The sequence below is a fragment of the Neospora caninum genome, chromosome X (genome assembly GCF_000208865.1).
Source record: "Neospora caninum Liverpool complete genome, chromosome X".
Lineage (NCBI taxonomy): Eukaryota > Apicomplexa > Conoidasida > Eucoccidiorida > Sarcocystidae > Neospora > Neospora caninum.
The window spans coordinates 282,746-304,622 of NC_018396.1; the positions used below are offsets into that span (position 1 = coordinate 282,746).

Genomic DNA, 21,877 nt, shown 5'->3' on the forward strand with positions numbered 1-21,877 from the left:
ATCTCTGGCTCTCTACAGATATACATAGACAAACATTTGTATGTAAACATGAGTATGCATATAATTGGTTATGTGCACCAGCAGATATCGGTTCCAATACACACACATCTCTACGCGTTACGTATGTATACTTGTCTATATCCATGCATACGCGTATGTAGACAAACCGACTCGGCGACGCACCAAAAGGCAAGGCATATATATATACGCCAGTTGGTCTGCAGCCACTCCGCCCGCGAACTGGAAAGGGCGGATAAACCCCTCCACATGGATGCTGGTCTCAGCTGTTAGAGAGACGCGCATGCACACGTATATTTCTCTCTGTCTTCCTAGCTCTCACCCGGTGTCTCTCTCTCTCCATATATATATATATATATAGAAACATATATATATCTTTCTCTATCTGGCACGCGCGTTCTGTCTCTGTCTATCAAGGCCTATTTGGTGCAGATGGCGGTAACATTCGGTATATTTTTTTGAGAGCTCGGGTCGCTGAGTAGCTCCCGCGAGGCGGGTGCCGAAAATTGCCGTCGCTCGTATACCCAGGGAAAGGCCGCTAGCCGCCGCTTCATCCGGCTTTGAAGACAAGTTTCGAGAATGCGGAACGCACAAACCGGTTTTCGCCGATTGTCACGCCTGCTAAGTCGTCCCACAAGCGCTCGAAAGCGCAAACAGTCTTGTCTTTGTGTGCAGCCGAAGGGCAAATGCATGCAGACCAGAAAAAAACCCAGGCTGGCAGATCCACACGAAGCGTCATGTGTGAACTCGAAAACACATGCGAAAACGCCTCCTACCCTATCCATGTATGCCCGCCCTCCTTTCGGATTTTCTCCCTTTGTTCTCTCCCTAGGTGGAGTTCCGTTCTGTACATTTTTTCACTTTTCTCTGCCTGCCTTGCTTCACTGCGAGTCTTCTGCCAAAAGTGCTTTCTCCTTCCTCCGGCTTCTCTTCCCCTCGCAAACACCGGAACGACTGCCGCTCGTCTGGGCGTCATTCCCTGTCTCCGTTTCTTCGCTTCTTTCCGGCGTGTGTCCCGTTTTGCGCGGAAATCTTCGGGCCGATGCTCTGCCTGTCCACAGCGCCTCTTTCCCTTCTTCCAGGTTTCTTCGTTTGCTTCGCGGGCTTCTCTCCACCCCCGTCTTCCTGGTTCCTCTGCGTCGCGGTGCTACTCACCACCCCCCACTGTCCCTTCGTTCTCGCCCGCTTCGACTTCGTCAAACGCCTCTTGCCAGAAGGCGTCCCACCCCGTCGGTGTCTCCTCTGTCTCTTCGTCGCTCGCTGCTTCCTTTTTCACTTCGCTCGCCTCCAGACGACTTTCGCCGCGTTCGGCGTGTGCGGTGCTCGCCACGTCGTCTTCTGAGGCGTGGAGGAGCGTCTCCGCCGTTTGGGGCCCCACGCGTTCTTCTCGTCGTCGGGTGTCTCGACGCGCTTCCCCCGCACGCTTCAACTCCAGAAGCAAAGGCTCTTGGGACGCGGAAAGGCGCGACTCAACATGACTCTCCACTGCACTGTACGTTGACTCTGCCAGGTGGGAGAAGGAAGCAACAGAGTAGACAGACGCCTCGACGTTAAGCGAAGCCTAGCACGCGCGCCCGAGCGGGGTCAGGGCGAGAGAACGCACAAGACGAGGGCACTGAGAGCGGCGCAAACACTGCATGCGACATACAGAATAGAAGGCAAGAAGCGAGATGGAAATCAGAAGGTGGAGACGCGAAACGGAGGCAAAGATCAGGAGGGGGGGGCGGAAAAAATGAAAGAGCGCGAAACGGAGAGGGCGAAAAGGATTCGAAAAACGAAAGCGGAAGAGAGACGCTGCTAATGTTCGATGGACGCTTCCCCGGAGAGCGGCCGAAGTCAACACAGCCGAAGGAAGGCCTGGACGTTGGCGAGAAGAAAACGCAAAGCAAACGATCAAGAGCGAAGTACAGGAAAAACCAAGAGACGTGAGGAAGGGCGGGAGACACCGTACAAACGGCGGATGAAACGCGCGAGGAATATCAAAAAGACGCGGCAGAGAGGGAAGCAAAAGCGAGGGCGAGAAAGGAAACAAACGCGAGGCACCATCCTCACCGGCGGGCTGCTGAGAATCTTCGACTTCCCAAAAACTCCGATATCGGCCCTCGCACCGCCTGAACTCGAACGGCGCCTCATCGGGTCGGCTGCACGAAGGAGACGAAAAAGTGGAACAAGAGAGAGAAACGTGAATCCGAAGAAACGAAGGACTTTGCACGCGTGGACGCACGTCGCGCAGACGGTTGCGAAACGGACGCATTTCTTCGAAACCCGTTTCGACAGGTGAGTCAGGGAAAACGCGACTCCAGGCGCGGGTGTACATACACCCCGGGAGGCCGCGATCCGCCTATCCTGATGGAGTTGCGACTCCCGCTGCCGTTCGCGACAAACTCAGCGAGGACACAACTCTTCTGTGTGATTTTAAAACTGAAATCTTTGAGACAAAGAACAAGCGAGGACGACGCACAGAATGCCGCACATCGACCCACGGGTAGCCTACGATGCATCAACCGCGACATGAATTCAGTCAACTGATGGACATGAACCAGAGACAGCAAGAAACCAAAAACTGTATACAGGCCGGTGCACAAAGATACAGAGACATCTATGGCGACAGATACTCAAACATAAAAGTACCTGTCTATAAATATATATATATATATATATGTATATATGTAGATGAATTCATGTCCCTATGTGTATGTAGATATATATGCGTTTCTATCCATTTCCCGGCGTAGCATTTGCACATGGGTTGGCGCCAGACACTGCGCCCGCAGAGACGTGACTCTGTTCGTGCGGGGTTAAACGTTCGTGCTTGTGTGGACACTCGTCAGTAATGGAATGAAGTCCTCTGTTCAGCTCCTGACGCTCGTTCGATCTTGATTCTCACCTCCACGTGTAGAGAGCCTTTTCCAGCCACATGACGTGAGGCTGCAAAAGTCGAGGAAGCGAAACGGGTGGGGAGGTTTAAAGGAGACAGGGAAGTCGCCGGGAACGGCGAGGAAAGACGAGAGCCTTCGACGAAGCGACGACGCAGGAAGACGCACGGCGCGTCAAAACACCGACGACGAGCATCGGGAGAAAACAAGTCGAGACTGGACAGACAGCAGACACTTGCTCGGCAGACAAAAAAGAAAAAGGAGAGGCGCTGACACCAGAGACCAAACAGAGAATGACACGAGAGAGACGAGGAAAGAGGAGAATAACGACAAGAAGGAGAACAAGAGAACGAGAGAGGAAGAGGAAGCGACAGAGCAGACGCAGGACGCGTGAGCCGCGAGCGACGCGGAAACGCAAGACGCACGTAAAGGTTGGGAAAGAAGAAAGCGACGGAGAGAGAAGAGAGAAAAAACGAGCACGGACAGATGAAAGGAGCGAGGAAGGCTTCGGCACACGACGGGCAAGGCGGAGAGAACAGTGGACGAAGACGACTCACCCGGTGAATCTTCATGCCTCCGGCTCGGTTGTATTTGTCAGTCACTGCGAAACAGAAAACGGAAACAAAATCAGAAAAAGAAAGTGTGTCGCGAGAAAAAACGAGCAACGCCGAAACATATATCAAGCGGCAGACACAAAAACAAAACACACAACCGCCACACAAACATGGCGTATCCACAGATATCCACATAGATACTATATATATCTAATATGGATATACATACGACAAATATATATGCATATAAACAGTATATATTTATATATATATATATATATATATATATATATGGAAGCCAGGTTTTAGCCTTTTTGCGTCGATATGCCGCCACATGCGTGCACGTAAAAAGAATGCTCGTAGATGGCGTTAGTTCTCCTGATGCATGAGTCAGCAGGCCATGAATGTGAGGTTGTGTTTCTGCGCTGTTCCAGAAGCCTGGGCCGATGCGCCTGGACGTGGTCTTCGCTTTTGCTTGCTTCGTTTCGCTCGCGTTTCTCTGTGTGGTATTTGTTGTCGTCTTCGTATTTATCTTTACTATCTGTTCTTTTGTCTGTTTCGTTGTCTGAGATTTACCCTTTGTGCAGAGAAGATGCGTGACAGAGGAGTCGAACGAATCGACGACGGTTGCTCCCATCATCGCGGCGAGACGCGCGAGGTCGGTGCGGGTGAACCGCGCTAGTTGCTGTCCCTGGACGCCCGAGGAACTGAGCGTCACCCCTGAGAAACGAAAGGAAAGACCGTCGTGGCCTGCATGCGCGCCAGGTGAAATTCCCAGCGAACGGGGCGGGGGGGGGGGGGCGGGGTTGGTGGCGCCGGAAACGAACAGAAAACAAAGAGAAGGAACGCGAAACGACGCGAGAAGACGCGAGCAGAGGCGAAAAAAGACGAGACCAGCGTGAAAGAAGAGAAGTTACCTTTGAGGGTCTCGCCTCGAACGGCGTCAAGGATCCATGCAACGTTGGGCAGAAGTCCCAGGAACGTCTTGGTGGTTTCAGGAGACCAAAACGCCTTCTCCGTCTTTGCTTCGCTCTTCGTATCGCTCGCTGCTGCAGCCTCAACGCGACTCCGTTCCTCCACAAGGTCATTCTCTGTGTTGGCCGAAAGCGACGGAAGAGACCGAGCCCCAGACGGACGAGCACCAGAAGACGGAGAGGAAGAAGAGAGAGAGGAAACAGTATGAGCGACGCGATCCGCTGCTCGAAAGAAGATGCGATGCACGACGCCGAGCATGTGACACAGGTAGAGGAGCTGCCGATCGGAATCCTCGACGACAGAAGGTTTGAAAAAAGGCGCGGAATGGGGGGAACTGGAGACTGCACGCAGCCGCCTCCGCGAGTCGCCGGCAGGTGCACACGGCGAATCTGCCGAAGAAAAGTTTGACGAGGCCGAGCCCGCTGGTCGAGAAGCGAGGCGCGTCCCAGAGGCGGCGGAGGATGCCCGCGGTTTGTCCTTGTCGGTTCGTGCCGTTTGTCGACGAGACGCAGGAATCGGAAAACCCCTGCAAAGCGCGGACAGGACAACAGCGGTCATAGCGTCTCATAGAGAAAGTAGAGAAAGGACGGGACGCACAAAAAGAAGAGAAGAATCGAGGCGCCAGAAAGAAGTCACAAGCGTATACAGCCGAGACAAGGCTGCGTGCGGAGTGGCGAGGCCTCCCGTGAATGCGCCAGATTCGCAAAAAGGTGCAAGAAGACGCGGAAATCGCTCGGCAAAACGGGGATGCAAAACAGCAACGAAAAGGCGCGGGAATCCAATTGCGTACTTGTGCCTCAAACTCGCGTTGCTTCCAAACAATTCATGTCTCCGTTTGCCCGGTTGAAGCCGTGGCACTGCTGGAACGCAACTTCCAGTTCCTTTCTTCTTCACAGAGCTGCATGAAATCGGCATTAATATGGAGAAAAAACAAAACTTACCTATAAACATATATGTCGACATAGGCGTATGTGTTGTGAGATACATATGACGCGTGTGTGTAGAGGTGCGAACAAATAGACATAGATATTGTGTGCGTCGCTCACTCCTTATCAAAACCTGAGGAGCTGTGCTCATGTGCGGTGCCGGCGGGAGCCTCAGGTCCATCTCGGGTGTTCAGGCGCTTCGCCTCGGTGTCCATGCCTTCACGCGAAGCATTTGTGGAAGGAGACGATGACGCTGAGGAAGAAGATGAACAAGAGTCGGCAGAAGCGACCGACGAAAACCGTGGGGACCGAGGCGAGACAGGGCGAGCCGCGGAGGCAGATGCGTTGGGTGAAACGCGAAGGGAATCCGCCCCATTTTGCGCGACAGACCGCACCTCTGTGCCGTGCGCGTCTTGTCCTTTTTCATCTGCGCTCCGTGACTCGGAAGGAAGCATCGCCCCCGCTGGACCTCCATCAACCCTCAGTTCGTGATCTTCCTCCTCCCTGGCCTCAGCCGAGACGCTGTCGGCCCGTGTGACAGAAGAGGAGGAGGAAGAGATTGAGGAGGAGGAAGAAATTGAAGAGGAGGAAGAGGAAGGAGAGCAGGAAGAGAATGAAGCGGAAGAAGAGACTGAAGAGAAAGCAGAGACTGCGGACGAGAAAGAGAATGAACACGAGGAAGAGGAAGAAGATGAGGAAGAGGAAGAAGATGAGGAAGAGGAAGACGAGACGGAAGAGAAAGACGAGGACGATGATCGCGGCGGCCTTGTGGCGTGGAGGCTACCAGGTTTCGCGGCGCTTCCGGTTCGCGTGCGTTCGTGGGATTGCCTGTGTTGCTGCTGAACTGATCGAATCGCCAAAAAAAGGACAGAAAAGTCGGAATGCAAAAGGTGTTTTTCAAGACCCGAGCACTCACTGCAAACACCCCGCGCTCAAGACCTTCCGAAAGCGTGACAATCCTAAAAGAGCGCTCGCACATAATCCTCTCCGCCCTGGCATGCATCATATGCACACCTAAACATCAGTACATATATACATATATCAATGTATACGTGTATGCGTATATATCTTCTCAGGTAGACATATATATATATATATGCATATATTCTGAATTCGCTGAATGAAGAGCGAATTCCAAGAGCCGGTAAGCTGCCTGAGCGGGGCCGCAATGGAGCGAACTGTGAAAAGGTGCATATCCACCGACCCGCTGAGGTCTGTGATACAGCGGAATTGTCGCCTGACGGATGTAGTTGCATGCGTTTAAAAACTGGGACAGCCCGCGCGGCGCCTACCTGAAGGAAGGAAATTGCAAAAGGGCCGGGCCATGCTCAGCCACTGAGTGTAGCTGTGCGGCAGAATTCGACGCGCATCTGCAGCTGACACATCTGCAAAGTAATGGTAGCCCTGAACCTGCACAGACACATGGACACATACGCACGCAAACAAACGCATGCAAACAAATGCATGCATATATATATATATATATATATATATATATATATATATATGCACGTATGCATGTTGAGAGTGCAGACCTTGATGCAGCAGGGATTGTAGCTCCACATGCAATCGAGGTCGTCGACGACGAGAACCATTTTTCGGTCGTGAGGGAAAATGCGCTCGATCGCCTTTAGGCCGTTGACCGCGTCCTGTCTGGAGAAAACGCGCCGGCCGAAGAAACGTCGCCCCGGGTCCAGAATGCGCAGCGCCTGCAGCGAAGAGCACATGCATGCCGACCGCTCGAAATGCAGAGAAGCAGAGAACTCGAGAAAGCGAGAGGAAACAAGACGAAACCGTAGCGACACAGGCGGAGCGAAAACAAACGCGAGCACGGGGAGCGCGTCCTGTGTTCGTCAGCTGTCGCTGCCGCGCCTCTGCGCGCAGTCCGGAGAGGGTTCAAACAGACGATAGGAAGGCGAGCGGCGAAGAAGAGACGCAAACACCAGCTCGAGCGGAACACAGCGGAAACAAAGCAAACAAGAGGGAACCACGCAGCGTACACAGACATCTCCCGTTCGCTGCCCGTACCACACTGCTCTCTCGCGTTCCTCCTCCTTCTCAGTCCGCCAATTTCCCTTTCTTTCCCCACTTCCGTCTCTCTCTTTCCCCACTTCCCTCTCTTTTTCCTTCTTACTCCACTTCTCTCTCTCGTTTCCGCTCCGCTCCCGTCTCTCTCTTGCTCCCTTCCTCTTTGTCCCTCGCGCTCACCGTGGCTGCATGCAGAGCCGTTCCCATGGTGTACATGTACAGCTCGAAGGTCTGCGACACGCGCCTGCGCGGCACAGACAAGAAACGAAAGCGAGAACCGAAAAGAAAAGAAGGAAACAGTGAGACGGCAGAAATCGAAAAAACGAAAGAAATGATCAAGAGAGCAAAACATTCGACGAGGACAAGTGGCAAGGGCAAAGCCGGCTAACCTCACCTGAGAAAGTCCAGGCAGCCAGGGCGGAGTTTGAAGAAGGTGACGTGCTGCTCGATAGGGAGAGGCGGGTCTGAAGAAAACAGAAAGTTCGTGATCCGGGCAAACGCCACGGATAACGTTTTGCAATCGCAACCCAAAACCACACGGAACAGATGACAGACCGAGATCGATGCTACTGCCGCCTTTTCATCTTCTCTGTCTCCTTGTCTCCGCTGCATTCTCTATTGCTTGTTCTCTCTTGCTTGTTTCTCTCTCGCCCGGTCTGTTTCCTTCTCTTGCGCTCTCTCCCGCCCTTCAGCCTGTCTCTCTCTCTTCCTCTTTCTTTTTCTCTGGTGTCATCTGTGTTTGCGTCGACTCCCTCGCCAGGAACCGTCACGTACCCGCTTCGGTTGCGCGCGACGCAGGCTGGCCCCGCCGCCGATCTCTCTCGCGTCTGTCGGCGCCGACGCGCGAAGTCTCCACAGCGACTCGGACGCCGATGACGCTGTTTTCCAGTGCTTGCCGAATTGCTGCGCCCTCGTTGTCTTCGCGATAATGCGGATATTCCCTTCCGTTCGCGTTTTTCCCTGTGTCCCCGTCCACCTTCCCTGAATTCTCGCCCTCTTCGTCCTTGCGATCGCCTCGCTCTGTTCCTTGCGCGTCGTTCGTCTGATGCTCCCGCCTCGCGTCAGCCTGCGCGTCTCCCTTCTGCCTGGCCGCCAGGGCGTCGTCGGTCTCGTCCGCGTTCGACGCCGCTCTGCTTTGTCCCCCTTTTCGTCCGTCGCGTTCAGGAAAACACACCGTTTCCCACCGTGTGCATTCCTCTGCCGTCGGCGTCCAAAACCCACGTCTCAACATCCACGGAGGACCACCCGCCGCCTCGTCTCCACGAGCAAACGCCGCTCCCCTTCCTTCTCTCCTTTCTCTTCTCTTATCCGCTCGTTGTTCATCTCTCCGTTCCTTTCGCCTCTCGCCTCGCGTGTCTCCTCTGCATTCTGAATCTTCTTTCGACGCGTCGCTGTGCGGGTCTCTCTCTTCCCGCGAGTCTGCACTTGCTTCGGAGGCGCCTGCGTCGTTCGCGTCTCGGGTGCGTTCCTCGTTTTCGCGTTCTTCCGACTTCTCAGATCCTCCGTCGGCGTCTCGAGTTTGACGCGGGAGGGCCGTGGGAGAAGCGGAGGGGGTTGACGAAGAACGCGTGTCGTTCCCGTTCGTGAGAGTCTCAGGCTCGGCGTCGTCGCGTTTCGTCCGCTCCGGTCCCCTCGCCTGTCCTCTCGGCGCTTCCTTGCTCGACTCGCCCTCTGCGTCTCTGTCGCCTGCGCCGTCCAGGGCTGTTTCGACTTGTTGATCGACGCTTTCTTTCTCCCAGCTTGTTTCGGGCACCCTTTCTCGCCTTGCCTCCCCGACCGTCTTGGTCTTCTCCTTATTCACACTGCCCCGGGTTTCTCGCTCCACCGTGCCCGATTCACCGGAGGCGGACGGCACGTGCGAAAAGAGAACTGGAGATGAACGCGACGAAGAGAAGCCTCCCGAGGTAAGGGAATCGGAACTGAAGTCGTCGACAATAATCAAAGGCGGACCGTCGAGAGGAGGCAGATCGGGGGAGGCCTGGAGGAGGGTATTGTCCAGATCGAGAATCTGTGTTTCAGCAAAGGACGAGCAGCGGGAGGAAAGGCAGGCATTAGACGTGGAATGATTGCGAGGGCGAGACAGGCGAGGCGACACTCCAGAAGCCATAGTGGGTACTTGAGACAACGTGGACGCAGATAGGGGAGAGAGGAAGAGAGGGAAGAGAGCGAAAGACGCCAGGAGAGAAAGGGAGACGACTGTGAGCAGGATCAGAAGCCGAGAGAGAGAGGAATCGACGAACCGGCGGTGACACTGCGAAAGGGGAAGAGATGCGGAATCACAGCGCGACCTACGGTTTGACAATGAACAGGAAACAGGCCGAAGAGAACGGACAAAAGGCAAAACGCGGACGGAGAGACGAAAAGGGGGAGGAGAGGTGGAAACATGTAGAGAACGCGCGAGCAAGGAGAAACACGAGAGACGGAAAAAGAGGGATAGACGTCGAGATGGTGAGGAATGCGGGGAGGTAGTGGCGGACGGGAAGACAGAGGGATGCGCCGAGGGAGAGAGGAAGAGAGAAAAACAACGAAGCGGATCAGCGAATCAAGTCGAAAGCAAACACAACAGTGAGAGCGTCGAGGGCGGCAAACGCAAACGCGACAGAGACGCGCAGAGAGGGAGAAAGAAGACGATGACGCCAGAGAGATAGAAAGAGAGAGAGAGAGAGACCGCTTCATGCCTTCTCGAGTCTGGGCGAGGCACAGCAGAGTGCAAGTTTCCGGAGGTAGGAAACACCAGGCGAGTGTGAAGATGGCGAAACGGAGACATCTCGAGGAAGGCAGTCGCCAAAAGCGAGGAAGAGACAGGCAGATGAATACAACCAAAGAGGGAAACGAAGGACTCACCAGGCAAAGTTTTCTCTTCGCCAGCAAACTCGCCATTCTCTCGTACTCCATTCGCCTAGCGAACTGCAGAAATCGCAAGCAACCCGAGACCACCAAACTCAGCAGACCCCGTGCAGTGAGTCGTTAGCGCGCTTATCCCTTTTCAAACACAGCCAGATGCATTCCCACATCCACGGTGTTTATGTAACTGCCTATATACACATGCATAAACATATATATACACATATATAAGCATATACGGCTATATGCATACACATTCGTACGCCACATTCATGCGCTGACGAGAAAAAACGGTCGCAAGAAATCTCGATTTCGACGCACGACTGGGACCAGAAAAATTGATTCATGCATAGATGCATATTGCATTTATTTGTATCTATACATATATACATATATATATATATATATATATATATGTGCATGTATAGATATAGATATGTGTATATATATATGGAGATGTGACAGAGAGGGGGACATGGATCTGTATATCACCAGGCGCAAGATTAGACACGTGACTCCACGCATGGATGAGATTTGAGGAACGCATGGCCGGTGGCTTCCGCTTACTTCCCGATCTAATCGAAGCTCTTTGTGTGTCGAAACAAATCCCGCATGCACGGTTTGTTCCTGGACGTGGGTTGCTCGGACTTCAACGCCACAGACGGCGCAGAGCCCGCCGACGACGAGGGGGTGTGTGCATGCGGCAGCTTCGATTATGCAGAGGCAGAGCCTGAGAAGCAGGCGAAGAAAAAGAAGCGACAGGAACCGTTTTTTTCTGAGAGGACGCGTCACGGGGGTGCGGCAAGAGCTCCGCTGCCAGAGACGAAGAAAGGCGAGAAAAACGGGGCTAAAACTGGGTCCGGAAAGGCTTCCAAGCCTGCACATGAAAGAGAGGCTAGCCGCGCGGCACCACTTTAGAGAGATCGCTAAAGAAGAAAATGCGCGAGAAGAAGGAGAACGAAAAGAAGCAAGAGACGCGAGTCCGCTAGGCACAATAAAAGAAAGAAACATGTGTACAGATCCAAGAATGCCTCTATGCACTCATCCAAATGTATTCATATATTCATTTATATATATATATATATATAGAGAGAGAGAGAGAGAGCGGAAAAGAGGCTGACTCGCCCTGCGGGGCGACGGTTCGATCTGTGTGGAAGCAGAGAAAGGCAAACGAGGACGGAGCACAGAAACGGGCACTGACTCGGGGTCGGCGATTTGAGACCCGCTGGGGATCCTGAGGCTGACAACGCGTCCAGCTTGCGGCGCAGCCAAGTCAAAGCACCGAAGCACCGCCGTCCTTTCCTCGTCAGCCTCTTGGGCGACTCCCCCTCTTCTCTCTGTCGCCTCTGCCCCTACAGCGCCTTTCGCCTCGCCACTCTCGACTGCCTCGATCGCTCGCACTCGGCCTTCTCCTCCCGCCTCCTCGCCGTCCACCCTACTAATAACGGAAGAAGAAGAAAGAGAAGAGAGAGAAGAGGAAGAGAGAGAAGAAGAGGAAGAGAGAGAAGAAGAGGAGGAGAGAGAAGAAGAGGAAGAGAGAGAAGAAGAGGAAGAGAGAGAAGAAGAGGAAGAGAGATATGTAGAGTGTTGAGGATAGAGGAGAGCAAGCGTTTGTCCGGCAACGACAAAAGCACCTGGTTGCACCATCCACTGAAGCGTGAGAGGAAGACACTGCGTCGTTCTCTGGGGGAGGAAAACCCGTTCGTAGTTCTTATTCGCGTCTTCGGCGGTCGAGGATCCGGCAGCTGGCGAGGAAGGCGAGAACGAGAGAGTAGATGGAGGCGCGGCGGAACGAACGGTAGATGAGGGACCAGAAAGATTAGAAGGCAGATCCGCGGAGGAGGCAGACGAAAAGAGAGACGCTACCGGAGCACATGCATCGGACGACGACGCAGCGCAGCGCGCAGAGCTGTTGTCTGTATTGGAAGGGACCGCATATTTCTTCTCTGTTTTCTCTTCCTCGAAAGCTCTCAATCTCTTTCTCGTACTTCGCTCTGCCGGTCCACGCAGGCGGTCCGTCCCTAAGACTTCTCCCTCCATCATGGCACTTTTCTCGCTCCGCAGCCCGCGAAAAAGGAGGGGAAGAAGGAACAGTGGTCTCGCTTTCCCTATGCGTATATGCATGCACAAATATGTAGGCTCTCTCGGCACCGCAGCAAAACACGTACATACACGTACATCTATATATATATATATATATAGAGAGAGAGAGAGAAAGAGAGAGAAAGAGAGAGAAAGAGAGAGAGATGCGAAATTCTGTGTAGCTCTTTTTCCCTACATACACACCGACACAACTCGCGGTACAAAGGTAAAGAGGTAGGGTGGAAGTGCCCATGCTCCGGAAGAGGGTTCTTGCGGAGGCGAAGGAGGCGAGGGAGAGAGGAAAAAGAAAGAAGAGATCGAAGGCAACGAAGAGAAGACAAGACGTTTGCGGCACCGTGAACGCGGGACGGCGCGGCGAAGGGTGATGTCGGCCACGGCAGACCCGAGCGAGAAAGACGGAAAACGAAGGAAAAGGCGAGACGCGGAAAAAAGACTGCTCTTGCTCCACAGAATACAGCGCGAAGACGAAAAGACAGCAGAAAGAACAAGTGAAAGATGGGGGAAAATTCAACATTGTCAACTGGAAAGGAACACCTAAAGAGGCTCTCGCGTGGCAAGAGTGTATGTACATGCAAAGGAACTGCATGCACGCGTGTTTCGATGTACGTCTGTGGTGTGTCTGTGAGAGAGCCCCGTTTAAAACAACAGTTCAAGAAAGGGAAGAAAATCGACAGGATGTTCTCGCGTCTTCTTTACACACATGTCCGTCGACGCGCGAAGAACCCTCTCGGCACTCGTCTTTGAAAGGTCCTCTGCCGTCTCTCTGTCTCCTCAGCCCGTGCTCTTTTTTTCTTACTTTCTTGCTTCTCTTTGTTCTTCCTCTTTTTCTCTTCATATTTCTCACCTTTCTCTTCGTGCGGTTTCTCTTTCCGCGTTTTCCCTTCTGTGTCTCGATCTCTGCATGCCCTCCTTTGCTCAGCCCGTTGGTGTCCGTGCCTGTCCTCCGTCGCTTTTCCCAGATTTTTTCGAAACCCTCCCTCTTCGTTTTCTTCCCCTGTCCTTTCGTTCTCATTCGGCGCCTTTTCTCGTCTCTGCTGTTCCCCTGTCCTCGGTTTCCCAACTCTTGAGACGAGGCCGAGACGGGAATCGAAAACACGGGAACGCATAGGCCAAAGGGGAGAGAAAAAACAACTGAATCGACGAGGAAACGGACGGCAGAGAAACCCCAGAATGGCGAGGATACCTCCGCGTCCTTTATCGACAGGCGGAAGGACGGCTTCTTCCGTCCCAACCGCAACGGGTCTCTCGTCTCTCTTCTCTCCCAGTGAAAAGCGTCAGACGCTCCTCTGCGTTCCTTCCTTTTCTCTCGGCGCGTCCTCGGCTTCGCTTTATTACATCCCGTCTTTTTTGCCTCGCCGTTCTCTCTCCTCTCTCGCTTCTCTCGACAGACAGCCCCTCAGGGTTCACGCCTCTCTCAGAGAGCCAGCGGCCGTGTCTCTTCCCTTCTTCTCTTCCCGTCCTTCGTCTTCAGTTCAATTGCCTTCTGTTTCTCATCCAGGTCCATTCCATTTCCATCTTCCTGCGTGTCCCTCCTCCGTTTCTTCCTCTGTTTTCTCTTCTGGTCTGTTTTCCTCGCCTGCTTCTGCTTCTGATTCTTTCTGTTTTTCGCGATCATTTGCCTCTCGCGCAACGCGCCGGCAACGAGAGAGACTGGAAAACAATCTCCTCTCGGAGTCAGTCAAGAGCCTCGTAGGCGACATCGAAAAAAACGAAGCTGCCGCTCCCCTCACCAGGGCGAATCGGAAACAGAGACCGCCTTCTCCTTCTCCGTCTCCTTCGTCTTCCCCTCCTGCCGAATCGTCTTTCTGGGGCAGCCGCGCAGAAGGCTTTTCTCGCGAGCTCAGCTTGTTGCATCGAGGGAGACGCAGGGACCGCGTAGGCGAGAAAATTTTGAATGGCGGGGCACAAGACGGGAACAGAAGGGGCGAAGATGAGAGTGTGGGGAACGTTGAGGAAGAGTTTCGACGGAGACAGCGGTTGCTCCTCGCCGCAGAGGCGGACCGCGAAGATCAGGCGCTGCGAGGAACAAGGCCGAGACCCGGTAAGTCATTGAAACGACGAAACGACAAGCATCCGAAATCGCAGCTTGTCCACCTACAGCTCCAGACGCCAACAAAACCTGCATGCAGAGAGCGAGTGAGCGAGAGACTGGAGACGAATGCGCGGTCTCGGTTTCACATCCGAGTCACACAGCCCACACAGTGTAGCAGAGCGACTCGGGAGAGAAGAGAGTGAAGTCCGCCAACGATGTTTGGACGACGGCACACACGCAGAAAGGGAAAAATGTGTCTAGGCGTCAGTTGCATCAAAGGATGGCAAGAGCGGGGACGAGGAGGAATGAAAAAACGACGACGATGCGTCAAACATTCACAACCGATTTGCCTGTTTCTGCCGTGTACGCAGCTGTGTCGTCCCTACCGTCTTCCCCTTCCGATCTCGCTCCTTTTGAACACGATGAACAGGAAGCCATGTCTCTCAGTGAACAGGACCTCGCTGTCGCCTGCGATTTTGTTGCTCCCGCGCCCTCTTCCTCGCCTTTCGCTTCTCCCTCGTCTTTCTCTCCTTCCTCCCCTCCGCCTCCGTATCGCCTCCTGACTCACGAGGAGGCGAAGGCGATGCAGGAGGCGTACAGCGAGAAGTTGTACGAGGACCGCCGCCGACGCTGGCTGCGGATGTACGGTTTGCCGAATCCCGAGCGCGAAGCGCGTCTGCTTCTCCGAGAAAATGAAGAAGTAAGAAAAGGGCGGAGAGAGAGAGGGGCGCGGAGCAGTCCTCGTTCCGTAGAGCGAGGAGAGGAAGGCCGCCGGGCTCGACCGTCAGCGTCTCGCTTTGTCTTTTTGTGGTTTTTTTTCAGAAGGAACGCGTCCTACAGGAGGAGGAAGAGGTGCCGGGACTCGTTGGCGAGAACCCTGGGTACAGCGCGCGAATCGAAAAGATGGTCCGAGACACCAAGCGAGAGGAACTCGTGTCGCGGATCCGCGCGAAAATCCGCGAAGAGAAACTCGCAAATGCAAAGCTGATGAAGGCTCCCGCCCCGAATGTTGCAGGTGCGTTTCCCCTTTCTCTCCACTTTGGTGTGAGGTAGGGGGACGTTCTCCGTCGGGAGTTTTTCTGTTTCCGAATCCGCAAAGGAAAGCGCGCTCTGTGCTGACTTCGTTGAAGGCCCCAACATCCGCCCCTTGATCTTCCCTTTCCACATCTGGGGTTTTCCTTGTCCTCTCGTGTGATTCTCGTTTTCGTTCCACGTGTTTCCGCATCTCTCTTCTTTCTTCACACAGGCCACATCGTCGACGCGATCAAATACCACGTTGCGAGGCGCACGGTGCGGCTCGGCAGGTTGATCCAAGCGCAGTTGGAAGAATTTCTCACCTGGAACTCGCCCCACATGCTCTACAGCGTCCTCGACGGGGCTTCGGTGTCGATACACCACGTGGAGCAACGCACCACCAAGTGAGTTTTCGCGCGTGTGCTGTTGCATTCCCGCAACAGGTTTCGCGGACGAGGCATGTGCCACTCCAGCCCCCAGACATATTTAGCCGCGAGCCGTGCCTTTGACCCAGGCACATAGCCGGGTTCCATTTTTCTCTTCCAACTTTTTGTTCGTCGTGTTCGTCTGTCCGGTCGACCGATTTGTCCTAGAGACTAGATAGACCCGACGCCGCCAATGCACAGACAACCTGTTAACACCATCTCTGCCTTGCGCTCCTTCGCTACCCTACTCCGTGTTCGTGTGTCTGGTTCTGCTTTCGGCTGTCTCCGTCTTTTTCCTCGGCGGTGTTCCCTTGCCTTTGGTCAACTCTTTTCTCCCGCGTTTCTTGCTGTTTCCCCACTCCGCTAGATATCGAGAGACACTCACGAGCCCAAAACCATAACTTCAAAGTCTCATTGGTTTGCGATAAAACACCTTCCCGTGTCGGGGATGTGTAAGCTCTCAGTGGCGTCCCCGTTCTTCGGCGGGGCTCTGGTATCTTCTCGGTGTTTTGCCTTTCCTTCGACTCGTGAGATGGTGCTTTTACAGTCTTGTAAACGTCTTCACTGCCGACAAATGTGGCAGTACACACGTAGATTTGGAGGTGCCCTAGTGCTGTACAGTCGCGCCCCGTCCCGGCTTGAGCCCACTCACCGTACTCGCGAGGCAGTTTTACGGGTGTGGACTGTGGAGCTTCTCGAGTTTGGTGTTTCCCTGACGCTTGGTTCCACGTTCGTGAGAACGCCTAGTGTGCACTGTTGAACAGACGAGCCTTAAATGCCTTTTTCTTCGGCGTTTTTTCAGATCTGTCTGCTTCGTGTACTACACGCTGACATCTTCGCATGATCCAGAAGACATCCAGCGGCGCCTCGAGCAGGCCGCCCCGCAGTTTCGCATGCAGATTGCGCGTCGCCTGCAGCTCGGCTACACTCCCGAGATTCGGTTCCTTCCTCAGCCTGACGGCGAGCTTTTCAACAAGCATCGTCTCTTCAAGTTGGCCGCGCCGCGCAAGAAATCTGGCATGCCTACGCACCGCACACAAGGCAAGCTTCATGACGCTGCTCTAGGGTCAGGCGCGGGAGACCGCGAGCACAACTTTCAAGTTCTCAAGGGAGGATGGACGAAATCCATGCATGGCTTTTAGACTCTCCGCGGGGAACGAAGAACAGAAATCGAGTCGCGCACAACTGCAAGGCAACAGGTGTGGCTCTCATACACATGTACCTACTTTTTTATATGTGAATGTGGGGATTGATCTGCACAGCTCTGCATGCGCATCGCATTTTTGCGCAGGTCCATGACTGCCTGTGATGTGCGTGAATGCGTATTATATATATATATATATATGTATAAGTAAGCGTCAGTATTAGTTTTCTTCCGTGAGACGATATACCGACGGTTAGGGGACAGCACCATGCATTTAACATTTTCAAGAGCGACCGCGCTCTTTCTCGTTCAGTCACCCTAGTGGTTATCAAAATCTCTTTGTCAGTGACAAGGGAAAACATAAACTTTCCGTCTGTCCGTGTGTCGTTTCGCGGGTAACCGCCTCTTGGCGGCTGCGGTTGCCCACCACGTCGCCGGCTGCATGTACTGGCGAACATGCCACACATCTCTGGCAGGGTCCGCTCCCTCCTTCCACCCCCTTAGACATTGTGCGGAAACCACAGGGACAGAGCTGCACGGTTCCTGTCAAGTCGCAGCGACTTCGCCGCTGCGCATTCACACATAAAAACTGGCTGTGCGCCTGCAACGGATCGCAGCCAGAGACTGTGTGGAGGTGCTCGAACAGACAGGTAGTTGCTCCCTAGAGCGCATGTTTCGTTTTCTCAAATGCGGTAGTCCGTCACACGTATATTGGAAAGCCGGGCGCACATGCTGAAATGTAGCAAGGGTGCGGTTGAGTGTTTGCGGAGGCGCCGCGAGAAGCAAAGGCTGCAGAGGTGGCTAGAATACACGGCTCGGCGTTTAGGGTCCCGGTCACGCTGAAGCGGATTGGGTGAGTGCGTAGAATGTCTGTAGCAGCTCTGGAGGCGTTCCTGAAGAACAAACACGATCGCGTATTTCTGGCTACCACGGTAATATACGTTCGCCCCTCAGAATATCTGGACGAACCAGCGGCTCATCGGCCAAAAAAAGACAACTCGGAGATGGGTGCAGTCCGGCACTGTGGCGCCGCGTGTCGTCGAAAGGAGACTTCCTCCTGGCTTCTCTGGCTTCTTACACCACGGCTAAAACGGAAGTCTGGAACGGGAGAAGTGTTTCGTTCTTCCTGGGTTATTTTTGGTCCCAATGCGTGCGCTCCGTGAGTGCCGGGAAGTGGGTGTGTCGCTCTACGGCCACTAGCTCAGGCAGATGGAAGCCGAACCAGGTAGCAATTAGTCAGATGCATGAATTGGGAGCGGCCACAGCATGGGGAAGGCTTTGTACCTGTCTAGAGGGGCAGTCGGCGCACTCGGTTTGTGTTTTTCCAGAACAGACTCCGAGCGACTGACTGTACGATGAAGGCGGTGGATGGATGCAGTGTGACGCCGTGGCGGGAAGGTACCGGTATGTCTTTGTCAACGATCAACGAAAACGGTTGGGATGCGCTCCCGTTGGTGTGTCAAGCGAACGCAAGACAGAATTCGCATTCCTGGTTATCGCAGCGAGGGCTACAAAGGGCATTCTTTGGGTCAAAGATTGTTTTTGAGCATGTGTGGCATAGACCGATGAAAGATCTGTGTCTGACGCTTTGGCGTTTCGTTCGCGAAGCGTTTCAGTTGTTTGAGTCAAGGGATGCGAGAGCCCCAAATCCACTGAGTCGGACGGTCCTCCAGTGCAGTCGTTTTCATTCTTGAGTCCTTGCACCTCAAGTTCCACTTAAGATAAAAGGGGGAGGTCCACAAAAGAAATAGAATGCACTCTGTGATCAGACAATTGCGAATGTTTGGAACAGGCGCGACTCGAACCATCACGGGCGAACTGGTCTGTCCTAAGGACAACCATGTTCCTCTGAGGGCGAGGCAGCACCGTCTTCCCAGTCATTTCTTCTTTGGCTTGTCATGCGAAGTGTCGGGGAGCCAACTGCCCCGCCTGCATTACTCAAGTGCACGAACCCATTCTCTTCTTCCCAAAAATCTAGGGCCCCCGTCGAGGGGCTTTGCCGTCGAGGTAGGAGACGCGAACGACGGCGCGACTGCCCTACAACGCTGCTGCTTCGCCGACGACGTCGCGACGACGACGGAGATTTTTCTGGGAACGAAAAACGCCGCAGATGCAGATATTGGGAGGCGCCAAATGGGGACAGACGGAAGGACAGACTGGACACCGTGTCTTCATGGGGTGTTCGGTTTGGATTGGCTTTCCGTGGTTGATGCAGACCAAGTTAAGGATCAGACTTCCCAACTAGTTCTAGGCTCGCAGAACCATCACAGAGAAGGTTTTTGTGTTGGCAGAACGTCATGTTGTCAGCCTCGGGCCACGGGTGGATAGGAACGTCACTCCGTTCGTAGGAAGTGCGAATTTTCTGTGCGAGCTCTGACCGGCAGCCCAATGTGCACAAGCGCGGGCTCTGGCGCGTAACTGCTGTTACGTCCGTTTTCCGATACTTCATGTCAGAGCTCTGCGATTTTTACACTGTTCTTTGTTGTGTTAGCAGTCGGCGTTCTAAGGGTTTGCAACCTTGAGGCGGAAGGTGTCTGGAGTGCTGAAAGTGGAGAATCCTCCAGCCCGTCCAGACAGGATGGAAGCACCAATAAATGAGTCAAACTGAGGAAAGGACGCTAGACGGATTCATGTGGGGGCGCGTATTACCCCGTCGCCTTCTCGGTCGCTCAGCCTTCGACGTGTTTGCACTGGCGGAGAGGCTGGATGCGCGTCGGCTTCGGAGGCTCACCTCCTGCCAGGCGTTTGGCCCCGACGAAGCCTTTCAAAGAGCGTGTGCCGCGTTTCTGGTAATGCGGGAGAACCTTGGACTGCACCCGAATGGCAAGCGCCGCGAGCAGGACACTGAGAAACCCGCAGATCGCTCCCCAGCTCCACACCGGCAGCGTCAGAGTGTACAGCACCTGCCAAGCGTCCGGGTCAGCAAACAGCGTTTCCCAATGCTTGGCCAGCAAGTAACCGGTCATCGCCAGCGCCGCGAGCGCCCCTACCCAAAGGATCAAAACCAGTAAGCGATATTTGTTCATTTGGCGGGACAGCCACCTACACACAGCAAGGGAGTCAGCCTGGGACTTCGTCTGAGCGAAACGGCAGGTTCCTATCCATCTGATGACTTCGCAGACGTACCAAGGTTGACCGATGTAGAAACTGAACATACGAGTCTTTCGGCACGCGCAAGGCAACTGGAGTGTCGCTGTACAGAGGAGTCGATTTCGCTCCTTGTTGCACCTCGAACGGCGTTGGGCAGGCTGCTCATGCCCCGGGCAACCGAAAAAACGGTTTTTCTCATGGCTTGTGCCGGGCGAGGGCAGAGGAAGATGCCGGCAGTTCCATCCTAACCAGCGTGGCCAACGTGTTTGTTCGTCAGCCTGCGACCTACCAGCTGATCAGCAGCTCGGCGGGTCCGCGAGGGCTCGCCACCCCGGGCGGTCTAATGGCAGTCGGCATGCGGGAACAGCTGAGGCTCAGGGATCCTTACCGTTTTTTCATGTCAGACATTTTTGCTTTTATGGGGGGCGGTACATCGCCAAGGTAAGCCTGAAAGTTGGTCAATGTAGGACGAAGCAGTCAGCAGTGACCCATCTACGAGAAACCCCCGATCGAGCGGGAGAGGTATCTGCTGTTCCTGTCATCCGCTGCGGTGTGGCACATCTGTTCACCACTTTACTGGTGGCAGGTTTTTGTCGCGTCAAGCTTTCAGTTCGTTTCTCTACTTAGAGCAGCGATGAAGGCGTGGAACTCGTAATATGCGACGAGACTTACTGTTGGTTGCCATGAGCAGCTACGTGAAGGGTCATCGTAGATCGCGCACCACCAGTCCTGATCACATGCAGCCGTGGAGCAGCTAGACGGAAAACTGAGTTTCAGCGTTGACGATGAACGCAGAAGGTAGCGACCGTCCACGATGCGTACAAGCAGGGATCATGGCAGGGGAAAATCCAACTGCTGGGAGCGCTGCAACTACCCATTACGAAACGCAGCTCCAGCCATACGGCCGAAATACCCCGGTTAGACCCCGTTCCTTAGTAGACTCTCAGGGTGCTTCGAGCGGGAAACCTGCCCCGCACTCAGACCCCTGCTGAAATGCGTGTCTGGGTAACCTTGAACTGAGTCACACGCACAGACGAATGCCGCTGGCGAAACGGACAGTCCCATCTGTCTACGAGAGAGAATCTTTAATGTATGCATAGCACGACCCCAGAATGTCTAGGTGTCCTCTACCTCTGCTACATCTCGTCCCCCGTTCCATTCGTTAAGTCAAAAAACGGAAACAGGAATCCTTCCTGCAAGCTTCTTGAACTCGTATGCGCAAACGCATTTGGCTGCATGTGCAATCTGTCACCCGCAGCCCGACTCTCTAGGCAACAGGCCCGTGGCTGGCTAAAGGTCCACAGGTTACACAACTCCATTCTCGCGACAAGGAGAGAATTTCTATTCAATGTGTGGCGGGTCGCTCGCTCGTTGCGCACTGGCAAGATGCCAGAGGCAAACGAGATTGACTCTACAAGTGACACGTCTCTGGTCGAGACCTCGCGTGCATGAGAAAGCCCTGCACAGGCAAGTACGAGACTCACCCGGCCGCCAAGCTGGCGGTACGCCTTCACGTCTTTGACACGAAACACGACTGAAGTCGTCTCCATCTTCCTTGATACAGAACGCTCAATGGTGCAACATTTGCGAAAGGCCAGCCTGGACTTTGCAAAGTCAGAAAAGCCTCGAGAAGTGTCTCTCGGCGCCGAGCTTCCGGCTCTCTTCCCTAGAGACACGGGAACTCAGTGCGCCGCTGTTTTTTCGTCCACTCTCCCAGGCGCGCTCTGTCACGAGAACGGTATGTGTGGGTCGTTTGCAGAGCCCCCTCCGAACCGGGGTGAACCGCGGTGTATTCGAAACACGAGTACGGAATAAAAGCGACGGCGTTCTGTAGCCCCGAATCCGATT

General features: G+C 54.1%; 3 protein-coding genes across 3 annotated transcripts; 1 reads left to right on the forward strand and 2 right to left on the reverse strand.

Moving 5' to 3' along the window:
• Positions 1-1,165: 1,165 nt before the first annotated feature.
• Positions 1,166-11,868, reverse strand: NCLIV_045130 (hypothetical protein; the record flags this gene model as incomplete). Its single annotated transcript, XM_003884062.1, has 15 exons — positions 1,166-1,356; positions 2,071-2,159; positions 2,906-2,946; positions 3,452-3,495; positions 4,025-4,168; positions 4,366-4,949; positions 5,470-5,602; positions 6,642-6,759; positions 6,885-7,058; positions 7,558-7,621; positions 7,772-7,841; positions 8,152-9,385; positions 10,222-10,284; positions 10,789-10,951; positions 11,423-11,868. 15 exons carry the CDS (start codon positions 11,866-11,868, stop codon positions 1,166-1,168), a joined length of 3,558 nt encoding a protein of 1,185 aa, XP_003884111.1.
• Positions 11,869-14,636: 2,768 nt separating this feature from the next.
• Positions 14,637-16,937, forward strand: NCLIV_045140 (conserved hypothetical protein; the record flags this gene model as incomplete). Its single annotated transcript, XM_003884063.1, has 4 exons — positions 14,637-15,056; positions 15,179-15,371; positions 15,603-15,774; positions 16,598-16,937. The coding sequence occupies 4 exons, from the start codon at positions 14,637-14,639 to the stop codon at positions 16,935-16,937; spliced, it is 1,125 nt and encodes a 374-aa protein (XP_003884112.1).
• A 2,671-nt stretch (positions 16,938-19,608) lies between these two features.
• NCLIV_045150 (conserved hypothetical protein) lies at positions 19,609-21,579 on the reverse strand (the record flags this gene model as incomplete). The annotated part of the gene is made up of 4 exons (XM_003884064.1): positions 19,609-19,981; positions 20,418-20,476; positions 20,702-20,758; positions 21,514-21,579. 4 exons carry the CDS (start codon positions 21,577-21,579, stop codon positions 19,609-19,611), a joined length of 555 nt encoding a protein of 184 aa, XP_003884113.1.
• Between the last annotated feature and the right edge of the window lie 298 nt (positions 21,580-21,877).